We start from the raw sequence: 25,964 nt of genomic DNA on the forward strand, positions 1-25,964 counted from the left end.
GTATTTTACAATAGTCTTAATCTCTCATAGAATGTTGGAAAGGTTATGGTCATATAAAGTACCCATTATAGTACCTGCAAAAAACCCCAACTGATTTTATCTGAGCCACCTCTTTGGAAACACAAGACAAGCAAACAGAAAAATGTTGCTATCTTTGTGGACAGACAAGCCCTACAGGTGTACAACAAGCTAAAAGTAGAGGAAGAGTCAGAGCATTGGTAGGTACTAATAACAGATTCAGCATCAAGAGTACGGTAATAGGCAGAAAGCAGGCTGCAAGGGAAGGATAGATAGCAAGGTCCAAAGAATGCTCTGCTAGACCATGGACAGCTCCAGGATAGCAGATGACACACTTTGCATTTTAAAGAAACAAACATGATACATGAAGTAGTGTTCATAATGTCACTTAAGCACTTAAGTCACACTTGTCTTTTCAGCTTGTTCACTCACTACTTCTCCTGGATGAAAAAACCTTGGAGATAAAATAGAAACAAAACCTTACCTAAGAAGAGTTAATAGCAAAGTCAGTGACAGATTTAATACAAGGTGCCACTGCTGTTGTTCTGTGAACTTGGAAACCAAAGAGTGTATTTGGAATGACCCTAAGGAATTCCTGATTCCAGCTGATTGACAGAAATTGTAAACCTGTTGCCCAAATTATGTACAAGTTGTATTCTGGTTAACCTTTGGTTGAAGGAGATCAATCATACAGTCATCTAGGAAGCTGTTCCCTAATAGTCTCTGAGGTGGGGAAAAGGAACTGGTATAATGAACCTAAAGACTCAGCTATACAGCTGCAAATATAAGGTTTTAAGCGTGTTTTAAGCGCATTATAGACTGGATGTCGATAGTACACTTATGTCAAATTCAATGTATTTTTTCAAAATGTTTGTTTAAAAAGCATTTTCACAGTGTTTTTTATATGTATCGAGATTCTACCTAAGAGGGGCTATGGACAGAGGAAAACACACATCCTCAAGCAGGTTCTGAAACCTTGCTATTTGAAAAAACTTTCTTGGTCAGAAACTGCATGTAACCCATTTTTAGCATACCCTCACTGGGGGTCAGGGATTTAAAGTTAGAGGTCTAGTGGTAGAATACACAGAAGTCATTCAAAGTTTCCCCAGTGAGTTGTAAAGCTTTTACACAAAATCTTTACAGAAAAATCTACTGGTTTATACCCAACTGTACAGAAATCGTTCAAGGCACTATATTAAGACTGATAGTTTTCTATTCAATCTAAAGTTAGATCAAAATTCTGTTGAACCCTTATCAGTAATGTCTGATAAGTTTATCACCACAAATATAGAGAACTAAGCTGAATGTTTCCAAATACTTTTCACTGAAAACTCTAAAAGTAGCGGTAACCTATAGAATGAAGAGAGCTGCTTCAATTCTTCTTCTAGTTTTCAAATACATTTAAGCCTATTTGACATCAGAGGTTTTGCCAGTCATTACAGTGTTGAGATTTCTTGAGATGAAGCGTGAGAAAAGCTTTTTGCTGATGAAAAGGGAGGAACTTAAAGGGGCTCTTCATAAATTGCATATTACTGTTGTGGGATCATACATCAGTGGCTGAGTCACTACATTTTAAGTGCCAATCAGGAAGCAACATGGAAGGATTAAGGTACTTATATAACTCTCATGATTTTCTATGCCAGGAACTGCCAGCTGCTGCATGTTCAGCTGTTCTGAGAGGGAAGGAGGAGGTGCAATGAACCATGTTGTTTACAGTGGAAGAGTTTAAAAGGGTCATAGGCAAGAGTTGCCTTGACTTGTGGGACTTCTAATATGTCATTCTGCTGAGAAACAGAAAAAGAGCTCTCATATTTTAAACTTATTAATCTTTTTCTGGAATAGGTACGTTAGGGAAGTCATGGGGGTATAGATTTTGTTCTACGTGTATCTTTCATTTTACAAAAAGCAAGTGAATAGAACTTGAAAATAATCTCAGAAGATGTTACATATTTTACGATTTGCCCTCTGAAACCTTAATATGCTCATTCTGCAATACTGTTTGGTAAACATGTAATTTAATTGGAGCTGATCCAGCATATTATGTAGACCATATTTCCAAGACAGCCTTGCTGTGCAAGGATAATTTCAAGGTTTTGACATGAGAGTGGCAGCTCCTGAAAACTCAGATTTGAGGAGGCACATACTAATACTGGCATTGTGGGATGTGTGTGTGTGTGTGTGTGTGTGTGTGTGTATAATCTGAGCAGATTCTAATAAAAACATGATGTGCCATTTCTGAGCAAAATAGATCAAAACAGAAGAAACCACTCATACATCCAGGTCCTAAGCATTTTTTTAGACTCAGTACAAGCTTGAAGCACAGTCCCCATTCCCCACACATAGTACTATCTCATCTCAGACATGCAATGCATGAGTCATGAAAGAAAATGTTCTAATTTCATTCTAAATTTACTTTTTCTACATTTTTAAAATTACGTGGGACTTTTCTGTCATCAGAGCTCAAGCATGGTATCTGCCCCATCTCTGGGTCCTGGTACAATGCATCCTTCTCAGCCATCCACTTAGGTTGAGCATTGGAAACATCTAGCTACAAAAGCAACGTATAGTAGAACGTTGGAATTCTATTCACTCACAGCTCAGTTTATACCCTCTCCAGTATGTCATCTACTTCTGTAGAATGGGGATACATTACCATTCACTTGCTTTCTGAACATCAGGCACAGCAGAAGAGACTCCAGATACTAGATAACCATCATATGCGCTCTCAGAAAGAAAAGGAGCTGCTGCTAGCCTATATCAACTTAAGCTTAGCAGCTACAGCTATCTTTTTGAGTAAGTCATTTGTCATTTGCTTCAACAGCAACACCTTGTTTTACTATGGTATAATCAGTTATTGCTTTGGAAAACATTTTTAAGAAAGAAAAAGAGAAAAAGACATCTGCTAAACAGAACAGGTTGATGTGGGGTAGCAATACTTTTCGTTTGAGAAACCCTATGGTATGCCATTCGTTGATGTTCCTCATCCCTACTTTCTGTTCAGGTGCTGTTAGATGGTAATCCTGATTCCTTTTTAGGATTTAAAACTAGCAGAGGGCAACCCTCACCAATGCTGAACTAAACCTGAAAAAAATGCAACAAATAGGGAAGAGTACAATATTAAAGCTGAAAGTTCTGTATAGAATGCTTTATCTTGAGGTTTGTCAGGGCAGGGACAAAAGGCATATAAAAAACAAGGCTATTTGGGGAGAAATGAATATTTTCAAAGTGTTTTGTTGGGGGCTTACCATTGGTGGAATCTGAGACAGACTTTTTTTTAAAAAAAAAATCCTGCTAGAAACAGTTTCATTGTAACTGAAGCTACATTACGCTGAATCAGACTACAGATCTCCCTTACTCAGTATTGTCTACTAGGGCTGTGCAACTGCTTCATCAGAATCCTGAGGTGACTGTGTTCAGACCCAAGTGGGGCCTGCTTAAAGTGATCCAAAATAAATACCCCCCCCACCAAAGCTCTTTGGAGATTGTTTTTTGTTTTTTTAAAGTCAGCCCATCTCTAAAACGATAGAAAAAAATATGAACAACATAATGTAAGTGCCAGGATGGGGAAGAGGAAGGAAGGAAAGGAACTGGATCTTGATCACTGGGAGTTAGAATCTCACCCAACACACTCCAATCACAGTGCTTGGAGGGATGGATATAGCGTACTGGTAAGGTAATGGCTCGCCTCTCCAAAAGGGTATGGAAGAATATGATGCTAATAACCAATACCAAGATGATGGTCTACCTACCAAGCTTGCATGATGGGCACGCTGCTTTACGGTAGTGATACGTAGGCAACTTAAAAGATCTAGGAATGTTTTAGACGTTATTAACTAGGAAGGCTAAACCTTTACAGATTAAAACAAAGGAAAGATTAGGGGAAATTAAGAAGAATGTTATAATAAATTTGATTTTAAAGGTTGTGTTAAATATTTAAAGATGTACTAAAATCTGACCCCACTGCAATAGCCTGCGATATACATAATGCAAGTTCCACTCTCCAGCATAATGACTCTACAGAGTGAAGCAAGAGATATAATTCAATTCAGAGAATTAATTAAAAATATTAAGTTTCTTCCCTTTGAGGAGCCAATAAAAATGAAACGGAAGTACATAAGCCACCATACTACACAGATGTAGATAATTATTTATATTATTACTGGTTGAGGAGAAACCACCTGCAGCAGAATAGCTATTTTTTTTATTAAAATAACTCCTCCTCTAATACTCACCAGGTTGGTGGACTTGGCTGTAGTAGTGGAAGTGCCCTGCGAACTTGCACCTCTTAAAAAGGACTGGGGAGGGGAACCAGGCAACCCGTATTTTAGAAATCTCTGGATTCCATAATATTCCCACCGTGGATTCAAAGGTGCCATTTTCGTAACAGCCCTACCCAGTGGGTTTAGAGACGCAAATCTGCTTTGATTAGCGGGTGAGGTGTGCGGTGTGAGGACACCCTTTTAAAAAGTGTGGGCGCACCGACAGCAAACGGGAATACCGTGATTGCTGCTCCTGGAATGCTCTCTATGGGTCGCCTCCGCTCTGGAGAACCCCAAGTTCCCCCATATATATCTCCCCTCCCTTTCCCAGCTGCCCTTCTCCCAATGGGCAATCCTGGCCTGCCTCGTCACTCCCGTCGCAATGTGGGGGGGGGGGGGAGAGGAAGCGGGCGGCCCAGATTCCTCCTTCGAAATGTTGTTTTCCTACTTCTATTTCCCCACCCTGACGGGACTACACCGCGGTCTCACCCCACCACCTCACCCTCCCAGCTCCTCCCTTTTCCACTCCCTCCCTAACGCTATTCCTGCGTGAGGGTGGGTGAGCGCGCGCGCGCGCAGCTCCTCGTCCCCCCCCCCTTTTTCGGGCAGCCGTTATCGTTCGAGTCGCGCGCGCGTATGTATATGTGTGCGCGCGCGACACCGCAGTGGAGCGCGAGACGAGCTCCTGTTACAGTTGCTGCCGCTATTTGGGCGGGCTGGACAGCTGAGGGAGGGGAGCAGAATCCCTCAACGCAGCGGGAGCCGGAGCAAGGGCACGCGACCGGGAGCCAGATAGGGGAGGGAGGGGGGGGAGACCCACATAGTCTGCCAGCCATTCAGAAGCGGAGAACTCTTGTCTCCTCAGCAACGGGCCTGGGTGGCCAAGACTGCGTCTCCCCTTATTTCGCGCCCTGCTGGTCGTTAAGATCTCCCTCACTCTTCACCCGCTTCAGCCTGGCACGAGAGCTCTGAGCACTCTCTCTCTCTCTCTCTCCCCGCTTCACCAAACTAGAATTTGGGCAGAGGGTGGGGGGAAGAGTCTTTCTTCCTCTGCGCCCCCCTCCTCCCTCTATTTTTCTTCCACACTCCACCCAGAAATGATCTGCTGAAAATAGGAGGTGATTTTTCCCCTCCCAACCACTGCTCCTGCTGCTCCTTTTTCTGCTGAGTTCTCGTGAAGCCTTCAGGAATATCCCTAAATCGCTCAGTCTGACAGGCAGGCGAGCAGGGAAATTATTATTTTTTTGTGGAGAGGGTCCATTTTTGGGTGGGGAGGCGGGGATAACTTACACGGCGTTTTGGGGGTGGTCTCGTGTGAAGGTTCTCTGATGATTCCCGACCATGGGGAAGGACCAGGAACTGCTGGAAGCTGCTCGCACTGGGAATGTGGCTTTGGTGGAAAAACTCTTGGCTGGCAGGAAAGGAGGGCTCCTGGGCAGTGGATCTGGACCTATTCCTTTATCCAACTTGCTGAGGTAGGGATATGGTTTCCCAGCAGGTACTGGGCATAGTAACCTCCTCCTCCTCCTCCTCCCCTTCATCATCATCATCATCATCACCATCACCACAACCACCGCCACCCTCATTCTTGCTGTATTATAGTAACTATAAAATATGTCTTTCTTCTGAGTATGTACAGCTGAGGGAGAGGTGTGTGTCCTATATGAGTTTAAAAGCAACTGGCCATGATGTTATTGACATACAGTAGTAACATTCGCATTTATTTCCTTCAGTGAATCGGTAGGAACTTGCATTGGCTTCATTACTTGTACTGGGGCAGAACTTTGGAATATATTGGACAACTTGATGTGTACATGCACATTATTTCTCTCAGGTTTTCTTTTTTCATCTGGATAATAAAAAATTAGTTCATTTGGTAATTAAAGGCATACTTGCATATTTGTAACTATATAGCAAATAGCCTTCCTCCATTGCCTTATGCTTACTGCCCTCATTTGCAACAGAAATTAGCCATGTGTCTCATTAATAGGACTATACTGTTAAGAAATTTGAACTTCCTGGTGAGAGGTCAGCTACAAGCAATAGGTGCAAAATGTATGCAGTCAGTGATTAACATTTTCAGAACTATATGAGACTAGGTTATTAGGCATTTCCAGGTGGAAGGGGCCAACTTCTAATCCTGAAAGAGCTTATACAATGTGTGGGATAGCATTTAATGTAAAGCATGAATGGTACAGTATCAGTACAGTATCTGCAGGTGAGAAGAACATATATTTTTTTACAGGTATTTGACTTTAGTGAAATAAAAGAAGGTCTGCAGCACACAGTTCTCTGTTACGGCAGACACAAGTGCAGCAAGGGAAAATGAATTGGCATGCTATTGACCTAAAACTTGAACTAATCATTAAATGTGTTCCACTGCAAGAACAGAAGCAGGCCTGAAGTAATGAAAATTGTTTCAGTGACAAGCAAAAAAAGGTCATGTAGTTTCCAGGATTCTCCATAGTAACACGTTTAATATTTTGTCAGGCTTCCACATTATCTTTTTGCAAATGTAGTTGTTTTAAAGGTTATTAATTTTCACCCACTTATTTCTTATTTTTATATTTTGCAATGGTTCAATAAGAACAACATTTTTGTTAGTGTATTGGTTGGCATAGTGAATATATGGTATTGTTTTTAGTAGTATAATTATATAACTTGGGTCAAAAAGGAAATGTCAGTTAATTTGATGAATTTTAATGTAAGCATCATTAATTAAACATGATTTAAAAAACTACAACCCTACACATACCAGAAATTCACTTTGATGCAATTAACATCCACCTCTACTGTAATCAGTCTGTACAGTTCTTAAATGTTTACTTTCTTTGGATTCCTTTTAATAGAGCAGTGTATTCCTATATACATCTCTTTGAGAGAATCTGATGGCTCATTTTTAAAAATAGGGAATAGATTGAAGAGATGCATTTGTAATGTGGCTTGAAGACTACAATGGTGGGTATTATAGAAAACTGTTGATTACTAAAAGTAGAAAGTTACATTAAGTGCTATCTGGCACTATTTTTAATAGAAAGCATATTAGTTTTGTAACGCATTACAGTTGCATATTGGTGCACTTTCCTTCTCACTTAGCCCTGCTTTTGGAACCTTTTTAAAACAAGACAATCCATATATGACAAGTGTCATTCAGGTTACTCAACAAAGCTAAATTTAAGGCCCTATCTTCCACAAGTACAAAATGTACATATTTATCAGTAAGGCTGGAAAAATATTTCTTATTTTTAAAAGTCAGTTAACATCCAGGGTTGTAGTCTACTAAGTTATAGAGCAGGGTCACTGAAATCAATTTGTCCATTGATTTCATTAGGTCTACCCCGACTTAATTAGATGCAGCACTAAACATTTGCGTGGCAGTGTAGAAAACAGATAAAGGCACCACCATCACATCAAGTACCTCTTGAGCTTCTTTTGATAACTTTGTTGATAACATAATAAATGATCAGATACATAAATATACATCCTATTGCCCTGATACTGCATTAAATTGCTGTTGGATTTAATAGTTTCTTATGTTCCTAGACTTAACAGTATCACTGACATCATAGTCACTTATCTTGTCTGTTTTTCAAGATCAAATGCTGGTGGAAATTGTGAATCCACTCACAGATGTAGTTTTCTCTGTACAATTCCAGTATTAATTAAAACTTCACTTGTGAAAACTGATGGACTCTCAAACTGGAATGCTTACTACAGTGAGATGAACAAAGTTTGCAGCTGTGTGTTTGGATATTGGCATATACAAGTGGGAATGTTTTGGTATCATGACCCATTAGGAGAAGGGTCATTCACAGTAACCCTGAACTTGTGTGGTCCTGTACATATAAAGCTTGGAAGTGAAACAGGCCATTCAGAAATAAGCCAGAAGCTTTTGCATTCTAAGGTGGAATCTAGGTATACAAAATTAGTTTAGTTTGTATCTTAATAATTGTCAAATATATACCTACAAGCTTGTTGGGGCAGAGGTGGATTTAAGAGAGAGTGATTGGTTTGCCTGCACTGAGCCCTGAGCTGAGAAGGTGCTGCAGCAATAACTTAGACCATCCAAGTATCTCTATTTTCCAGGGATGTTCCTGATTTAGAGAAGCCATCCCAGTTTCTGATTTGATCCCAAAATGTCCTGCTTTTCCTTAGGACGTCCCTATTTTCATTGGTTAAATGTTAGAGGGTATGGAGTTATTCGACTCGTGAGCTGTCTGAAAGCAATCCTGTATAGGGAAGTTTTGCTTAATGTTTAATGTTTTATTATGTTTTTATATATATTGGAAGCTGCCCAGCGGTGGCTGAGGCAACCCAGTAAGATGTGTGGAATGAGATGTCCCTATTTTCATCGGAGAAATGTTGGAGGGTATGGAATAGAAGGCAAGAGGCCAGGTTGAAATTACCAGGGCCTTGCAATCTAGAAGGGGTCCCAGGGCCTGACTATCTTGCATTTGTTTTATGTAATTTCTAATAAAATAAATATTTCATATTCAGTGCACACACAATTCTAAATAACCAGCTTACAAATTTGTGCTGTAAACATTTGCGACTCTATATGAACATTTGCTTCTGTGGTTTGACAGTATGACAGTGCAGTCTCATCTTATTACACGAAGTCACATTTGTATGTTTTTTTAAGTGAACACTGCAAATACAACAAAGTTGTTGTGTGATACACATTGTGTTGTGTTACACATACAAGTAACATTTAAAGTACTGTATAGTTAATTGAGCAATTATTATATGAGTGCTTATTGATATTAGTCATTAGGATCTTAACATTCTCAATAGGTACACATATTATATTTATTATTAAACTAAAAATGAGACCACACATTTATTTTAAATCCCATGTAAATATTTTTAGCTGGCTTGCCCTTGCTGAAGGGCACAATTTTTTTTTCCATTGGGGCTCGAACCTGCTTTCAGTGGCCCTGGGAAGAGAAAGGTATATAAAAAAGAGAGAGGGAGAGAGAGAGTGGCAGAAAGAGGAGGTCTCACCTTGTGATACTTTTAATCCCTATCATTGCAGTACTGAATTTTCAAATATGAAAAAGGGATATAGCTATAGCTAGGTTAGCTGTACACCTTTAAACTCTACAAGTTTGGATTAATGGGAAACCTGTGTTGTTGTTGTTGCCCACACCTCCCAGTTGGAGAAGTCTTGATGTTTGCTCTACACTTCTTTGAGAGTTCAAGAATACAGCAAACCACTGATGTTTTAAAGCAGACTGTGGAAGTGGAGCAATGAACTGTCAAGTGAGTCATCAGCCCAGCCTGTGTATCTGACTTTCTATTTGGTCATCAGGTTGCAATTATAGCATTAGTTAGAAAGTCGTTTTATTAGCTAGGGAAGTGTAGTGTTAGGGAGGGAAGTGATACATAAAATCATTATATCTTTTTAAATGTAAGTGGGATTTCTTAGTGGTTTCTGTATTCTGGTTCTACCACTATCAGTGATGATTCAGAATCATAGGGGACTATTCCTCCGTCCTTGCTGGATTGTTTTCAAAACATCATGCTTGGGATCAGTTTAAATACTTCCACCGAAATGGCCTTCCTTTTCTTTTGTGGGCATATTCGGAACAAGGCCATCTCCAGGTTTTGGAGGGTTTTTTGACAACATATCCTCACTGGGTCCCATTGCTTGCTGAACTCCCCACAATTTGCTTATGACAGCAAATTTGTGTCCAGCCTGGAGGTGCCAGGTGCCTCAGATTGACTGCAGTAATATACAGTGTGAAGATGCTACAACTCCAGTTTCTCACCTTCTCCTCATTCTGTGCTAGGTTGTAAAAGCTACACAAGCTTAACAGAGAGGCTTGCCAATGATGTGTCTTTCAAACCATGAAGAGTTTGTTTCTTTTTCTTTCTTTTTTTAAAAAGAGCTCTGCAGAGATGGAGGAGAAGAAAATCAATTTCTTGTATCGCTGCTGAATTATGAAGTCCATTCCTTTCCTGGGAAGAATGAGCTCAAGATTCATGTCATTTATGAGCAACCCAATGCCCTGGGGATAGCTAGGACTGACTCTGATTCTTCATGTGAGGAAATGACCTGTGCTGATGAGGAATTTTGAAGCTAGCAAGAATCTAGCTAATTCAGTAAGAAGGCAGCATGTTTCTGATTCAAGAAGACTTCAGGGGAGAGCAGTGGTATCCCATTTGCAGAAGGAAGCTAATCAATAGGAAAGGACAGAAGAGAAATTATTATCTTTCATCTGCAAATGAGATACCATTGCTCTCCACTGAAGTCCTCTTGAATCAAGAGACATGCTTCCTTCTTACTGAATTGTTTGCTTGATTCATCCATTCATTTGCTACTGAAGGGGCAAAGATCAAACCATCCATATATTCTCCACCCATTGGGCAGAGGTTGTGGGTATGTCTAAAGTGCAATGAGCTCCTGGCTCTCTGGGAACAAGCTTGTTCCCTTGAGGAAAAGGTGGTAGACCTGGAAAAGGGAAGAGAAAGAAATAGTGGTAGATGCAGCTTTCAGGGGCGTTGTAGCTGTTTCCTACTGCCACAATGACAGCTGATATGCTGTCAGGGAAAATGAGGGTCTCAAATAAGGAAAGTGAGGAAGAGGGAAACATTTCCTTAGAAGGGAAATGAGGGGGACATCTATCCTCTTCTGCTGAGAATACTTCTCCAGTGGGTGGAAGGATTGTTGTAGTAGGCGATTTGATCCTTAGATATATAGTTGGGTGTGCAGTGGACTTACAGACCGCAGGGTTAATTGACTGCCTGGTGCTAAGGTTGAGGATGTTACCTGCCACCTAGATAGCCTGGTAGATGAGGAGGAGACAGTGGTTGTGGTGCTTGTGGGCACCAACATCATCAGGAAATGCAGTCACGAGGTCCTGGAAGTCAAATTTAGGTTGTTAGGTAGGATGCTGAATGCCAGGGCCTCCAAATGCTACTGGTCCCATGGAGGGTCAGCCAGCTAGGCACAGCTTTATGGTCTCAATGCTTGGGTGAGACAATGGCTTTGGGAGGAGGAATTGGTTAAGTTGCAGGAAGCAAAGAGTAGGAAGGAGTAGAAAGGGGTTTCCCCCAAGGACAGGTATTGGAACTTTTACTTTTTAAATTGTTCATAATCAATCTTGAATTAGGAGTAACTTGATGATGATACTAAATTGTTTAATGTGAGGGGGGGGGGGGAGATTGTGAAGAGCTCCAAAAGGACCTCTTCAATCTGAGTGAATGGGTTGTAAAATGGAGAATGTAATTCACTGTAAAAAGTGTAAACTAAGTGATGAATGGGACGCGGGTGGCGCTGTGGGTTAAACCACAGAGCCTAGGGCTTGCTGATCAGAAGGTCGGCGGTTCGAATCCCCGCAACAGGTGAGCTCCCGTTGCTCAGTCCCTGCTCCTGCCAACCTAGCAGTTCAAAAGCATGTCAAAGTGCAAATAGATAAATAGGTACCGCTCCGGCGGGAAGGTAAACAGTGTTTCCATGCACTGCTCTGGTTCGCCAGAAGCGACTTAGTCATGCTGGCCACATGACCCGGAAGCTGTACGCCAACTCCTTTGGCCAATAAAGCGAGATGAGCACCGCAACCCCAGAGTTGGCCACGACAGAGACCAGCCTTGTACATACACCTGATTATATACTAGCCTACAAGTCCCCATAAGTTACTAGCCCATAAAGGCTGAATGAGATAGATGAATTTCTATAGTAGGCAAAGTGGAGGAAACTCTCTCCTCTTCCATGTGCAACTGTGTGTGTGTGTGTGTATTGTACAGACTGGCACACTGTCTCTTGGATATCTTATATATTTGATTTAAAGGATATCTGGCCCAGATATCTGGCCCAGTCAGCAATATAAAAAGTTTGATTAATAAATTGCACATAATTTCAACATTTGTATTATAAGCTGTAAAAGCTGCCCTCAGACAGGTTGCTATTACAGTCATGGTCATTGCAGCCAAGATCTATGAAGACACTTACATGTAGTAATTAAAGGCATAATAGCAATTAGACTTTTGAATAGGCATGTCTTTGCATTACACCTTGGAGCGATGTATGCAGTAATTAGAAGCAGTTTGTAGTGTTGTTTATTCAGATGGATGCTGATTATTTCTGTGTAAATAAGATAATTTAACAATGAGTTTTTCTGAAGATACTAGTAGTTTGTTTTAATATGAAATATGAACTTAACATCAGATATACACTGGTAGCAAACAATTATTGGCTGTTATGCCTATATATGTTGTTTTAAGAGCAGCTTAACTTTAGGCCAAAATGAATTTGAAGAAAATTTTGAACATAAGCTCATGGTAAAACAGATTCTGATTGTTTCCATGTGGTGATTACAGTAGTGTTTTATTCGAGGGTTACGCAAAAACACATATACTTGAATCAGCCCCTTGGCACTGCCAGATTCATGAGTCTACATACACAGGAAGGGCATTGGCATCTAGTTGGTGGTTATCTATAACCTCTGGGTCCAGGTCTCTTAATAAGAAGGCTCTTTTTGGCCTACTCTTGAAGGGTCAAGAGAGCCTAAGTAGTTGGACAGACCTCTGTCCTTATATGTCCTCAAGCTGCAATAACTGGATCTCAAAAAAATCAACCTGACAGTGCTCTACACCAGGCATAGGCAAACTCGGCCCTCTAGATTTTTGGGACTACAACTCCCATCATCCCTAGCTAACAGGACCAGTGGTCAGGGATGATGGGAGTTGTAGTCCCAAAAACATCTGGAGGGCCGAGTTTGCCTATGCCTGCGCTACACACTTCTCCAAAATCTACATTAATGTGTTGTCAGTGTCAGCACAGATGTGATAGCTGTGTGGGATTGTCTTTCCTCATATAAACTGACCCAGACCCTGCAATCATCATCTGTGGCTGTTCTTCATGTGCCTCCTCTATGAGAGGTCCCCAGAGGGTGGCAACACAAAAATGGTCCTTTTCTGTGGTAGCTCCCTGTTTGTAGAATGCTCACCCCATGGTGGCTCACCTGGCGCCTTCATTACATGTATTTAGGTGTCAGGTGAAAACTTTTCTCTATAACAAGGCCTTAGTTTGATTAACTTTCTAAGGCCTTTGAAATGTGTTTGTGTGAGGGGAGTTATTGTTTAGTTTTTGTGTTCTCATTTTGTATTTTTATGTTGTGAATCACACTGTGATCTTTGGGTGAAGGGTGATATACAAATTTAGTTTTTTTTAAAAAATGAAATAAAACATGAGCCAGTTTCATAGGGCCCCATCCCTTGGTTTAAAAATCTCTTTTAACTTTGGGGTTAAGGCAAGAGTGTTTTCTTATTCTATTTATGTTTGTCTTGCTTTAATGGTGTGTTGTTTTATTTTCTATTTTCTATTGTCTTTATATTCATTTATTGTAGGCCACTCAGATAACTTTATGTTTTGCGGCAACATATAAATATTGTAAGTAAATAAAATTAGTTGATGCTAAGGGCCATGGTCCTATCAAATTTGCACTTTCCTACACAAAATCTGGAAATTACATAACTGGATTTTTAAATTATTAACCACTTGCAATGTACTGATATCCAACCCATGTAATGGCTACAGAGAAAGGAACAGAGAGTGAGAGCAGCCTTCCTGCCGTTAAATAAGGAGTTGGCTCTGTGTCACATGCAGCAGGTAGTGTCCTGCTGCTGAGACTGCTTGGCTAAATAGAATCTCTCTTGATTACTGCAAGTCCGCTCACCCCTTTTGGTGCGGCGGCATTGCAGGACAGCCAAGGTTCCACAGGAGCCCCAACGATGGAGCCATGGCTTCAGTGGGTATTTCCTGGAAGGCACCAGAGACACAAACCCCTGTCACCTATCAGGAGCCAGATCCTAGCCTGCACCCTGCTTTGGAGAATGGGGATGCAGGCTGGGATCTGGAATGTGCCAGGGGGCGGAGCTGACGGAGCAGGTAGGCTTCTCTCAGGTCCACCCCCTGGCCATTTAAGCAGTCTGCACCTGGGGCACTACCTGATTGTTCTTTCATCTGGTTTCCTTGCCTACCCACCCTTGGTTTAGGCTGATAGTCAAGGACCTTGCTGTGGCTATGGTGGTTGCTGTTCTTTATGGGGCAGGGTAGGAATTTGTCCACTGGGCATATTGGCTCTGACTTGGTGGTTTTGCTTACCTCATAGCAATCATCACAACTGAGGTGGGGCATTGGGGCAATCTGTTGTTTTGGATGGAGGGGAGGTTGTAGTATCTGCCTGCCCTTCCAGACACTCGGGTTTCCTGTTAAAGGAATCTGGGGGGAGTGGTCATGTCCACATGCCCAGGCAGGACCAGGACCAAAGGCACTCCCCCAGACGGCAGTCCCTGCAGGGGTCACCCTGTTTGATGTAAGTCTTAGGAACCCCTGCCTGGATTGACCTATGTGTCATTTCCGGTGGGCAGGCTGGAAGTATTTTGATTGCCCCATGCCCAAGACAAACCTCTTTCATCTGTATTCAATAAAACTGTGGTCTGTTTTCATCCAAACAAGTCTTACTGATCTCTTATTTATCTGGGTTGGGGATTGGGGAGCACAGCGCCTTGGCCTGCAAATGGGCCTATCAGGCAACTAATGGGTATTTGGAATCTTGCTCCCCTTGTAAATGACACCTTTCATTAATGGGAAGAGTAGTTTTGAGGCAGAGAAAGTTGGAGAGCTAAGAGTTTGGATCTGTGAGTTTAAACTAGATTGGAAGTTATTTGGTGAACTGTAGGGGTCCACACATGTTTATAGTTGGATTAATTGATTGTATGAACTACTCACATTTGCTTTTTTAGTTTTCTGTGTGTGTGGTCTTCAATACATTAATTATTTCCTTTTATTTGCATTCTTATAAGGCTATATAAGATGACTGAATGTGGCAGGTTGATTTCTTTAGAATATAAATAATCCAATCCTTTAAAAATATACACACAAATATACAGATTCAGTGTAAGAGTTGCTATAGCAACTAGCTGGTATTTTGATTGGGACATACTGATTGCTGTACAGGTTTCATTATAGAACAAAGAATATGCAAGCATTACAACCCTCAAATTCTGGGTTGAATTAAGATCCTCTCCTTCGTATCCTAAATTTCCAAAATGGCAGCTTTGCATAACCGGGAAAAAACCTTTCAGAACATCTGACCATGGAAAGTCATGAAAGGTAACCAGGGCTTGGAGTGGCTTGCAAATCACCCATGATTCTGATTGACTATGGCAGCTTCACCTGGAAAAATACCTGGGAAGGAGAAGCCCAACTCTCACAGATGGAGAGAGGGTCCTCTGAGGAGAACGGACTACCTCTGTGAGGTGTTTATACAGGTTCAGCATAAGAATTTAAGAAGAGCCTGCTGGATCAGGCCAATGGTCCATCTAGTCCAGCATCATGTTCTAACATTGGCCTACCAGATTCCTGTGGGAAACCCTGTTTTAATATCTTCATTCAATCTAAAACAGCTAAATTGCTCCCTTAGATTGGGCAGGGAGATTTAAATAGGATGTACTTATGAAAAAGCTGGTGGACATTAATTGCTTCTCCAAACTCAGAAAGCATCAGCTGAAGATGGGAAACAAAACAGAGTGGTAATGGTCTAATATTAAGGCATAGTAGAGATATTTTTAGCCAAGATGTTTGGCTACTGAACTTTGCTCATTGGTACCTGACTCCATTACTATTAGCAAAGATTATGGGCTATGTTCCGCCAGATTATTGGAGAAGATGCAAAACTCTTGCATCCATATGTGGTAGGTATACCCATTGGTGCAGTTTTTTTGGCACTGTGTTCACGGGACGCAGGTGGCGCTGTGGGTTAAAGCCTCAGCGCCTAGGACTTGCTGATCGAAAGGTCGGCGGTTCGAATCCCTGCGGCGGGGTGCGCTCCCGCTGCTCGGTCCCAGCGCCTGCCAACTTAGCAGTTCGAAAGCACCTCCGGGTGCAAGTAGATAAATAGGGACCGCTTACCAGTGGGAAGGTAAACGGCGTTTCCGTGTGCAGCTCTGGCTCGCCAGAGCAGCGATGTCACGCTGGCCACGCGACCCGGAAGTGTCTCCGGACAGCGCTGGCCCCTGGCCTCTTAAGTGAGATGGGCGCACAACCCCAGAGTCTGTCAAGACTGGCCCGTACAGGCAGGGGTACCTTTACCTTTACCTCACGAGGAAACATATGCAATCTTCAGACAGAAGGTGCAGCTATTAACTCTGCTCAGCCTACTGCATATAGAGTTAATAGGGTTTTGCTTTGTTTTTTTATTAGTGGTTGCCAGAGTTGAAACACCAAAAAACTGGAAAAGTGCAGGAGGGTTATCAATCAAAGGTATAGCTTTGTCTGAGGAGCTGACATGTACAGTTCATACTCTAAAGGAAATACTAACAATGTAATTTTACTAAAAATGTAATTCTACATTTCTTATGTAGAATTATTTATTTAAAATGTATACTACTTAATAAAATAAAAATTCCCAATTGGTTTATATAAAAATAATAACAGGAGAAAAAGTCAATAAAATTTAATAACACTAAAGTAAAATCACAACTGTGGGACAGTTTTATGAAATATATAAGTCATCCAGATAGTCAAATGCACAGAGGTTTTTGGGGAAATGTATTGCAGTGAAATCAAAGACTGAAATATTATGAAAGTGAATGGAACTACATATGTGTGTTGATTTATGTCATAACCTAAGTGGGATGTGATTTAAAGCACTTATTTTTGACTGTTGCTTAGTTTTTTTAATGAAATTTTGGTTATTTCTTGACGGTATAATAGATTATTGTATAAGCACATTATTATTAGCTCATGATTAGAGAGGAATTTTATTCTTGTCCACTTTCACTTAAACTCATATATATTGTGGAATATTTTCCCAAATTATCTTCCTGCACTGGTATATTTTCCATACTTTCGAGTATACTGCATATTAATCCTGACAAACAGATTTTATTCTGTTGTTATAGATTTACAGCAGTGTTCAACTAACCCATCCATCAGTGCAATTATGCAGTGGGAATCATCCCTCTGTCCTTACCATGTACTCCATTCCTTCACCAAATCTGTTCCTAGAACAGGATTGTGGACACATGGGGGAGGAGAGAGGTGGAAAGTACCATCGTGCAAGCAGAAATCCTTGTGATGACTGAACATTCACTTAGTGATATGTTGGTTTCCACCCGTATTATTTAACCCTAATTTTGGCTTAGAAATGTTTGTATCTGGTTGATACTTTGATTTTTGGGAATGGCATGATGATTGGACTCAGTTTGATAATTCTAAAATTGTTGCTCCATTTAAGGCAATTGATGTGTTTCTCAGTAACATAATAGTAATGCACTAGTGCTTTGTCTAACTAATGTAAACAAGGTCACCTGTGGATGAGATGTCAGGTACTAACAGTTACAGCCTGGCTGAGCAGTTATTTCACAATTTGCTTGTTTTGAACCTGAAGTGTTCTGACTACAATGAAAGTAGTATTCCTTCAAAAGTCTCTTTGGATGATGTAACTATACACAAAGCTCAATAAGCTGCCTTGTGCTTCCTTTCAGAAGGAGGCTAATGAGAGAGATCCATTGTTGGACACAGTTAACAAAGTTTATATTCAGTGTAAGTTAAAAAGCTTTATTTTTTGACGAATGGCAGAGTTTTTAAACTAACAACCTATAAAGTAATAGTTAGGCCTGTAAATGTCATAAAAGATTTCCCCTATTTTATTGTAAATGTGGAATCATGTAAATGCAAACAATAGTAAACATAAGTAAATTAGGCAGCAGATACACAAACATTAATCCAAATCATTCTATTCTACTCATAGCTAAATATTCTTTTCTAGAACTTAATTTCTGTTTTAATATGGGACACATTTCATTCACATTAGTATTCAGGACAGCTATTACATTATTATCCTACAGAGGTATTTGTGGCTTTTTCACTTAGACCAAATATGTTCCTTCAGCACTGGAAAATTAATTAATGTATTGTTTCTTCCTTAGAGGTTAATTTTTGGGAGTTCTGTGGCATTTTTCCCAGCATGTTTAGACAACTCTCTTATCCCTGAAAAAAAATGTAACTTACACATTCTCATTATAAAATGCTGTTTTAAAGCAAGAAATCCCTTCACAACACAACTATCTTTTTCAGAATGTAGCAGTACTACAAGTCGCTTTGAGTCCCCATCAGGGAAAAAGCTGGGATATAAATATTGTGGGCATCCATCTGTCTCAAGAGACAATGGAATGTGCCTCCAGGGTTGAAGTTAAACGGCCAGGGAATCACAGTGCCTTCTGTGGCTACAGAGACCAGTAAATCATAACTGCTGCCTTTCACTGTGCTGTTTTTGTTGTGTTAGCAGCACCAAATTATCTCTCCAGGGTGGAAGACCCACTCCTTTCTCAGCTTCGCTGGTGTCGTCCAAAGGAAATAATAGCAATACATTTGGTGCCAACTTGGCTGCAGGTGTTGCCAGAAGGGGGTGTACAAGACGCTGTCCAACCATCTTAGGGACTCCACTCTGGATTTGTGTAGGGTTTACTCCTTAGCATTTTCTTCTGAAGATCCCGCAGGAGAGTGGGTCTAGATTTTTCCTTGGGATTTACTCCCAGAGCCTTTCTCATAAATGAGTATAGCTGCAAGGGATATAACAACAACAACAACAACAGAAAGAAGAAGAAGAAGAAGACTATGAGTGGTGCTAAAAAGTAAACACCTTTTGTTATTAGTTTTGCTCATTTCTATCCATATCCTTGCTACTGCCTAAGAATATAAAAGCAGTCTATTTGATCATAGAATCATAGAACAGTAGCGTTGGAAGGGACTCTGAGGATCGTCTAGTCTAAACCCTGAAACTTTGGTGTTATCAGCACCACGCTGTAACCAACTGAGTTATCCAGGAAAATTAATTCACTTCAGTACCCTATCCTGACAGTGCAAAATCCAAATCCTTAGGGCATTGGATGCACAGGAAAATAAAATTAAAAGCCACTCAAAGTGTTAAATTTCCCTAGGCATATTTTGAAATTGCACACAGAAAAGTAGCAGAAAATGGTTTCTGCTTTGTCTCCTCAGCATATTCTTTGAATTTCAGCAACATTCTTGTATTTCATTTGCCAGGGTCATTTGAGAAAAGTTCCAATACTGATCCTTAGAGATTATTTCTAGTAATTTGTTCCTTGGTTAACAATATTGATTGAACCTGTTTTACAGTTCCTGTGATATTAGTCACCTTACTTAATAATTTATTGTGTGAAACTGTGTCCTTTAATGAAAGCCAAATACATTAAATCAGATGTGTTTTCCTTGCCCAGAAAATTTGTTACTATTGTCCAACTCCACCTTACCTCAAATGTATCTAATGCAGGGAAGCCAAGATTAACTTTTGATTATGTTGGTGTGTTGGTCACATTAAATTTCCTGACGGGGTAAATCCTTACAAAATCAGAAGGTCCATAAGCTAAATGGTTCACAAGAGCCTCATAGAGAACCAGCAGGAGAGGGGAAAGTGAGAAAGGAGGTAAGGGCAAGAAAACAACATTTGAGGCATGAGGGAACTAAAGCCAGCATGAAGTCTTGGACAGCAAGGTTGTGCATGGAAACATGAAGCAAAGGGTGTGTAAAAGAACAAGATTGGGAGTACATGCTGGAAAGTTCCAAGCAAAAATTGAACACAAAGTCAGGTGGACTTGTGCAGAGGCTAAGGCCTGTGTCTGGAAGCTTTTATCCTCAGAAAGGTCACTTATGTACAGCTTATGGGTGGCAGTAGTGTGGCTTGACAGGCAGATCTATAGAAAGAAAAACCCATCAAGCTGAACATTCTATTCTCTCAGTCTAGGAAGTTGTCATCTCATTGCATTAAAAAACGTTGGTTTACAACTTTGAGAACTAATAATCTGCTTGTTGAACCAGTCTCAAAAATTACATTGCTCTGATGTGTGTGTGTGTGGGGTGTACTTTTGTGGCCCCACACTTGTGGCAGGACACGGTCTGAATTAGATTAGACTAGTCTGGAAACCATCTGATGATTGCCTTATTGAAATACAGTGGTACCTCGGGTTAAGAACTTAATTCGTTCTGGAGGTGTGTTCTTAACCTGAAACTGTTCTTAACCTGAAGCACCACTTTAGCTAATGGGGCCTCCTGCTGCCGCCGTGCCGCCGGAGCACGATTTCTGTTCTCATCCTGAAACAAAGTTCTTAACCCGAGGTAATATTTCTGGGTTAGCGGAGTCTGTAACTTGAAGCGTATGTAACCTGAAGCATATGTAACCCGAGGTACATAGCATGTCTGTATTTGCCAGCAGTTCCCACAGAAGTGTCTCACAAATGTGTAGGGTGCAGGCAGGCCTGTGATCAGTCTGCACTCACCTTCATATATTGTTTGTAAGATGTGCACATTTTTTCCAGCTGCTGCAATTGTACATATCACTGGCCACAAGCTTGTCCCTCATTCTTCCAAGTTGCTGATATGGAGGTTGCTAGCAACTGTGAGGTAGCCCTTAGATCTGCCTTTCTGTGCTCCTGTGAAGTTTTGGACCAGTTAAGCCATGCGGTGCAACCGTCTCATTTTGAGCATGATATCCTAGATTGACAGAAGCCACCCCAGTTTCTGATGCCAATCTTGGATGTCCTGTTTTGGCTCCCTCTGCCACCACCTCTACCGCAGCTGTTGACACACCTTTTTTGGTGCTGTGCTCCCCTATTTCTCCAGTGCCACTTCTGGAAGTATTTGCATGTGTGGCATGTGTGTGAGTGCTGGCAGTGGGGGGGTAAGGCTGGCTGGTGGCGAGATGGTGTGAATTGTGGGGAGGCAGTTGTGGTAGTGTATAAGGGTGGCCGGTAGTGGGATGATGCAGGGGGAGGCTGCGGCAGTGGTGCATAAGGGCGGCAAGGTGATGTTGAGGTGCGTGGGGGAGGTTGTGTCCCAATTAGCCTCCCCCCACCCCAGGATGTTGGATGGAATGCAATTAGAATTTCTGCTCTTAGAGACTTGTGAAGATTGCTGGATCCTAGAATTTTGGAGGGCTATACCTTGTAGCTTGAGTACTGTTCTGTTGATGGCCTGGTAAGTCTATGGCACATAAGGTTGATTTTGGCCACTTTTGATGGTTGGTTCTAGACATGTTTTCTCACAGTTTTGTTGGCATAAGTTTCCCTAGTTTATGAACAACCTGAAACTTATAAAATTGAAAGAGGGATTATTGAGAGAGCAGGTGGTGTTCAATTTATACCAAGCACAACAGGTTGCAGCATAGATCATTTTTATAAATTTCTCAGTAGAATGGGCAGTTGTAAAGAAATATTTTTATCAGTTGCAATTTTGCCTGAAAAGTCTCATTTGTTGAGCTCTTCCACCTAGTAAACTCAGATTGTTTCTACCATACTTTTCAAACAAGGACTCTGTGAATTGAAAAATGTAACATTATATGTACCTTTGTTATCCGTGAAAATCTTTTAATAAAAACATTTTTATAAAAAAATAATAATCACTGATATTTTGTTAAACTTGAACCAAAAATTTTAATGCAGGTCAAACACTGAGATGTTGGAAGCTGGTTTACAGGAAAGTCCCAAGGGCCAGATGAAGAGACCCAGAGGGCTGCATTCAGCCCTAGACCTGAGGTTTCCCACATTGACCCTAGTCGTAAGAGGTGGGATGCATCACAGGCAGAATCAGCGTTTGAGCATCTGTACTTGAAAGAACAGCCCCACTTGTATGTTCTGCTGTGATATTTAAGATTGATTAAGAATGTGAAGAAAATTGTATTTTAGAGATAAGGCTTTTGGATATTGGTCATCTTTCTGAGGTAATAAACTTTTCACATTCAATTGCTTTAAAAGCTGACCAAAGTGGTATACTCCCTACCACAAGAATATTCTGCTTCTGATTTTTTTGCTTAAATTTACCTTTATTTGTTGGCCAGTGTTTACATTTCATTGAGCCTCTGTCTGTATATAATGATTATGGCTAAAGTCTTTGAAATTAATAAACCCACAAAACTATGTATTTATTATAATAGAGTTTGTGCTTTATTTTCAGCATCTGGCGAGGACCAAATATAAACTGCACAGATAGTTCGGGTTACACTGCTTTGCACCATGCAGCTTTAAATGGTCACAAGTAAGTGTCAAATGGCTATCAATATTATGCTGGTATTACTTTGTGTTAAAAATGTTGGTATTAACCTGCATTAAGTTTAGACATAGTCATATTTTTGTGTGCACCAAGCTTTAGTAAACTGCCCTACTTAAAACACCTGCCCCACTTCTGCTGTTGTAGCAGCCACCTCCATTTTCATGTGTACAAAATAATTTTGTTCTCCCTTTCTTTAGCGAGAAAATTCAATTTGGTTAACAGCAAGCATATTTAAAACACAGCTTAGAGCCCATTTTGGGTTCTAATCTGGGCAATGATAGTGGCGAAGAAATCTCCACCATCCTTGCATCCACTCAGTTTCAACCATGGAACTTTTATACATAGGTAAAGGCCTTTTGCAATGTGACTAGGGTGAAGATGGATTGGAATCTTCCTGCTCGGACCATAATAAAATGCAGCAAGGTAATTTTGTTGTTGCTGTGTTTCAAGTTGTCTGTATCAGTCTTAGAGTTGTCTTTCTTGGAGCTGCCTGTCAGCAGTGCCTGGTATTATTTGGTTGCTGGCTAAGTGGATACAGCTGGGGTGTCAGTGTGGAGCCATATGCCACACTAGAGGAGTTCACTGCTTTGGGTTACCACTTCAGGGAGACACAGGGACAGGGGTGTCCCACAGTGTCAGCTGGGATATAGAATTGTAGGCCAGACACTGGAGGAGACAGGCCTGTGACCTTCACCCATGGTGACAGCCTGGTTGGGGGGAAGTTTTATTTGGTGGGGTTCCCCTGAGTGAGAGGCAGAGGGGAGAGTTGTAGTAGATGTACCATCTTCCATCTGACATTGTAGGATGTATTAGTTTACTATCTGTAGGCCTAATCTCCCATATGTTTATAGGGATGGAAGAAAATGGTGATGAAATGTGTCTGGGTGGGCAGCTAGCAGAAAGTGGCAAAGATGCTGCTCCAATTCCAGTGCAGGGGAAGGTAAAGTTGGAATGAAGGGACTGACTACCATCTGCAGTGGAGGCCTATATGTTTGGTTTCGGTTCCTTGTTCCAGCCATCCGACATCTCTGGAAGGTACTGGTAGCATTTCCACTGAGCCCTCCAGTCTGCTGGTGCTGTTTTGTTGTTGTTTAGTCGTTAAGTCGTGTCCGACTCTTCATGACCCCATGGACCAGAGCACGCCAGGCACTCCTATCTTCCACTGCCTCCTGCAGTTTGGTCAGACTCATGTTTGTGGCTTCAAGAACACTGTCCAACCATCTTGTCCTTTGTCGTCCCCTTCTCCTTGTGCCCTCAATCTTTCCCAACATCAGGGTCTTTTCTAGGGAGTCTTCTCTTCTCATGAGGTGGCCAAAGTATTGGAGCCTCAGCTTCACAATCTGTCCTTCCAGTGGCCACTCAGGGCTGATTTCCTTCAGAATGGAGAGGTTTGATCTTCTTGCAGTCCATGGGACTCTCAAGAGTCTCCTCCAGCACCATAATTCAAAAGCATCAATTCTTCGGCGATCAGCCTTCTTTATGGTCCAGCTCTCACTTCCATACATCACTACTGGGAAAACCATGGCTTTAACTATACGGACCTTTGTTGGCAAGGTGATGTCTCTGCTTTTTAAGATGCTGTCTAGGTTTGCCATCGCCTTTCTCTCAAGGAGCAGGCGTCTTTTAATTTCGTGACTGCTGTCACCATCTGCAGTGATCATGGAGCCCAAGAAAGTAAAATCTCTCACTGCCTCCATTTCTTCCCCTTCTATTTGCCAGGAGGTGATGGGCCCAGTGGCCATGATCTTCGTTTTTTTGATGTTGAGCTTCAGCCCATATTTTGCGCTCTCCTCTTTCACCCTCATTAAAAAGTTCTTTAATTCCTCTTCACTTTCTGCCATCAAGGTTGTGTCATCTGCATATCTGAGGTTGTTGATATTTCTTCCGGCGATCTTAATTCCGGCTTGGGATTCATCCAGCCCAGCCTTTCGCATGATGAATTCTGCATATAAGTTTAATAAGCAGGGAGACAATATATAGCCTTGCCGTACTCCTTTCCCAATTTTGAACCAATCAGTTGTTCCATATGCAGTTCTAACTGTAGCTTCTTGTCCCACATAGAGATTTCTCAGGAGACAGATGAGGTGATCAGGCACTCCCATTTCTTTAAGAACTTGCCATAGTTTGCTGTGGTCGACACAGTCAAAGGCTTTTGCATAGTCAATGAAGCAGAAGTAGATGTCTTTCTGGAACTCTCTAGCTTTCTCCATAATCCAGCGCATGTTTGCAATTTGGTCTCTGGTTCCTCTGCCCCTTCGAAATCCAGCTTGCACTTCTGGGAGTTCTCGGTCCACATACTGCTTAAGCCTGCCTTGTAGAATTTTAAGCATAACCTTGCTAGCGTGTGAAATGAGTGCAATTGTGTGGTAGTTAGAGCATTCTTTGACACTGCCCTTCTTGGGGATTGGGATGTAGACTGATCTTCTCCAATCCTCTAGCCACTGCTGAGTTTTCCAAATTTGCTGGCATATTGAGTGTAGCACCTTAACAGCATCATCTTTTAAAATTTTAAATAGTTCAGCTGGAATATCATCACTTCCACTTGCCTTGTTATTAGCAGTGCTTTCTAAGGCCCATTTGACTTCACTCTCCAGGATGTCTGGCTCAAGGTCAGCAACCACACTACCTGGGGTATACGAGACATCCATTTCTTTCTGGTATAGTTCCTCTGTGTATTCTTGCCACCTCTTCTTGATGTCTTCTGCTTCTGTTAGGTCCTTTCCACTTTTGTCTTTTATTATGGTAATGTTTGTACGAAATGTTCCTTTCATATCTCCAATTTTCTTGAACAGATCTCTGGTTTTCCCCATTCTATTGTTTTCCTCTATTTCTTTGCATTGCTCGTTTAAGAAGGCCTTCTTGTCTCTCCTTGCTATTTTTTGGAAATCTGTATTCAATTTCCTGTATCTTTCACTATCTCCCTCGCATTTTGCTTGCCTTCTTTCCCCTGCTATTTGTAAGGCCTTGTTGGACAGCCACTTTGCTTTCTTGCATTTCCTTTTCGTTGGGATGGTTTTAGTTGCTGCCTCCTGTATAATGTTATGAGCCTCCATCCATAGTTCTTCAGGCACTCTGTCCACCAAATCTAAATCCTTAAACCTGTTCCTCACTTCCACTGTGTATTCATAAGGGATTTGACTTAGATTGTATCTTACCGGCCCAGTGGTTTTTCCCACTGGTATTAGTGAATACCAAATCAGTCCTTAATAAGACCAAGGTCATCCTAGACTTGATTGTGAGATTTGGGTGAATGAGCTGGGTGGGCTTGACCTTATCCAGCTGTGCCCACCTGGGTACTCGGTTCAACACCAGCCTATATTAGTGCATTGAGAAGGAGGGTTTGCTGTTGTCCACAATAAATATACTTTATTACAATATCCTTGAACTTAAAACCTCTTGAACTTAATATAGATTTAGAGGGTCTGCACCTGGTGTTGGGCCAAAGAGACAGATTGGGGATGCCGCTGGTCTACTGACCACCCTGTTCGCCATCAGCACCCCTGATGGGGCTAGCTTTGGTAGTCTCTGGGGTATTGTTGAAAGACCCAGGGTGATAGTCCTGGGTGACCTCAATAGTCATGTGGAGATTGTTACTGGGCTTGGGGCTTGATAGC

General features: G+C 41.4%; 2 protein-coding genes and 1 long non-coding RNA gene across 7 annotated transcripts in view; 2 read left to right on the forward strand and 1 right to left on the reverse strand.

The window, feature by feature from the left end:
- BLTP3B (bridge-like lipid transfer protein family member 3B) overlaps positions 1 to 9,181 on the forward strand; it is a 46,008-nt gene extending 36,827 nt beyond the window's left edge. Inside the window, exon 13 of the mRNA XM_079991874.1 lies at positions 9,168 to 9,181. The gene's annotated coding sequence lies outside the window, so the exon portion shown is untranslated. The remainder of the gene's footprint in view (positions 1 to 9,167) is intronic.
- On the reverse strand, positions 2,577 to 4,842 carry LOC307224807. Its single transcript, XR_013842749.1, has 2 exons — positions 4,251 to 4,842; positions 2,577 to 3,099 (listed from the first exon to the last, which is right to left on the reverse strand). It is a non-coding gene; the product is annotated as an uncharacterized lncRNA (long non-coding RNA).
- The window catches only part of ANKS1B (ankyrin repeat and sterile alpha motif domain containing 1B), a 349,603-nt gene continuing 328,543 nt past the window's right edge, over positions 4,905 to 25,964 (forward strand). For 3 of the 5 annotated variants that reach the window (XM_079991876.1, XM_079991885.1, XM_079991886.1), the window contains exons 1-2: positions 4,906 to 5,752; positions 22,255 to 22,335. In XM_079991876.1, coding sequence (XP_079848002.1) covers positions 5,619 to 5,752; positions 22,255 to 22,335 — 215 coding nt within the window. In that variant the 5' untranslated portion in view covers positions 4,906 to 5,618. Of the gene's footprint in view, positions 5,753 to 22,254; positions 22,336 to 25,964 lie in introns of all 5 variants that reach the window. The other 2 variants (XM_079991880.1, XM_079991884.1) reach the window with 2 other exon arrangements.

This window comes from Podarcis cretensis (assembly GCF_951804945.1).
Source record: "Podarcis cretensis genome assembly, chromosome: 10".
NCBI classification, from domain to species: domain Eukaryota; kingdom Metazoa; phylum Chordata; class Lepidosauria; order Squamata; family Lacertidae; genus Podarcis; species Podarcis cretensis.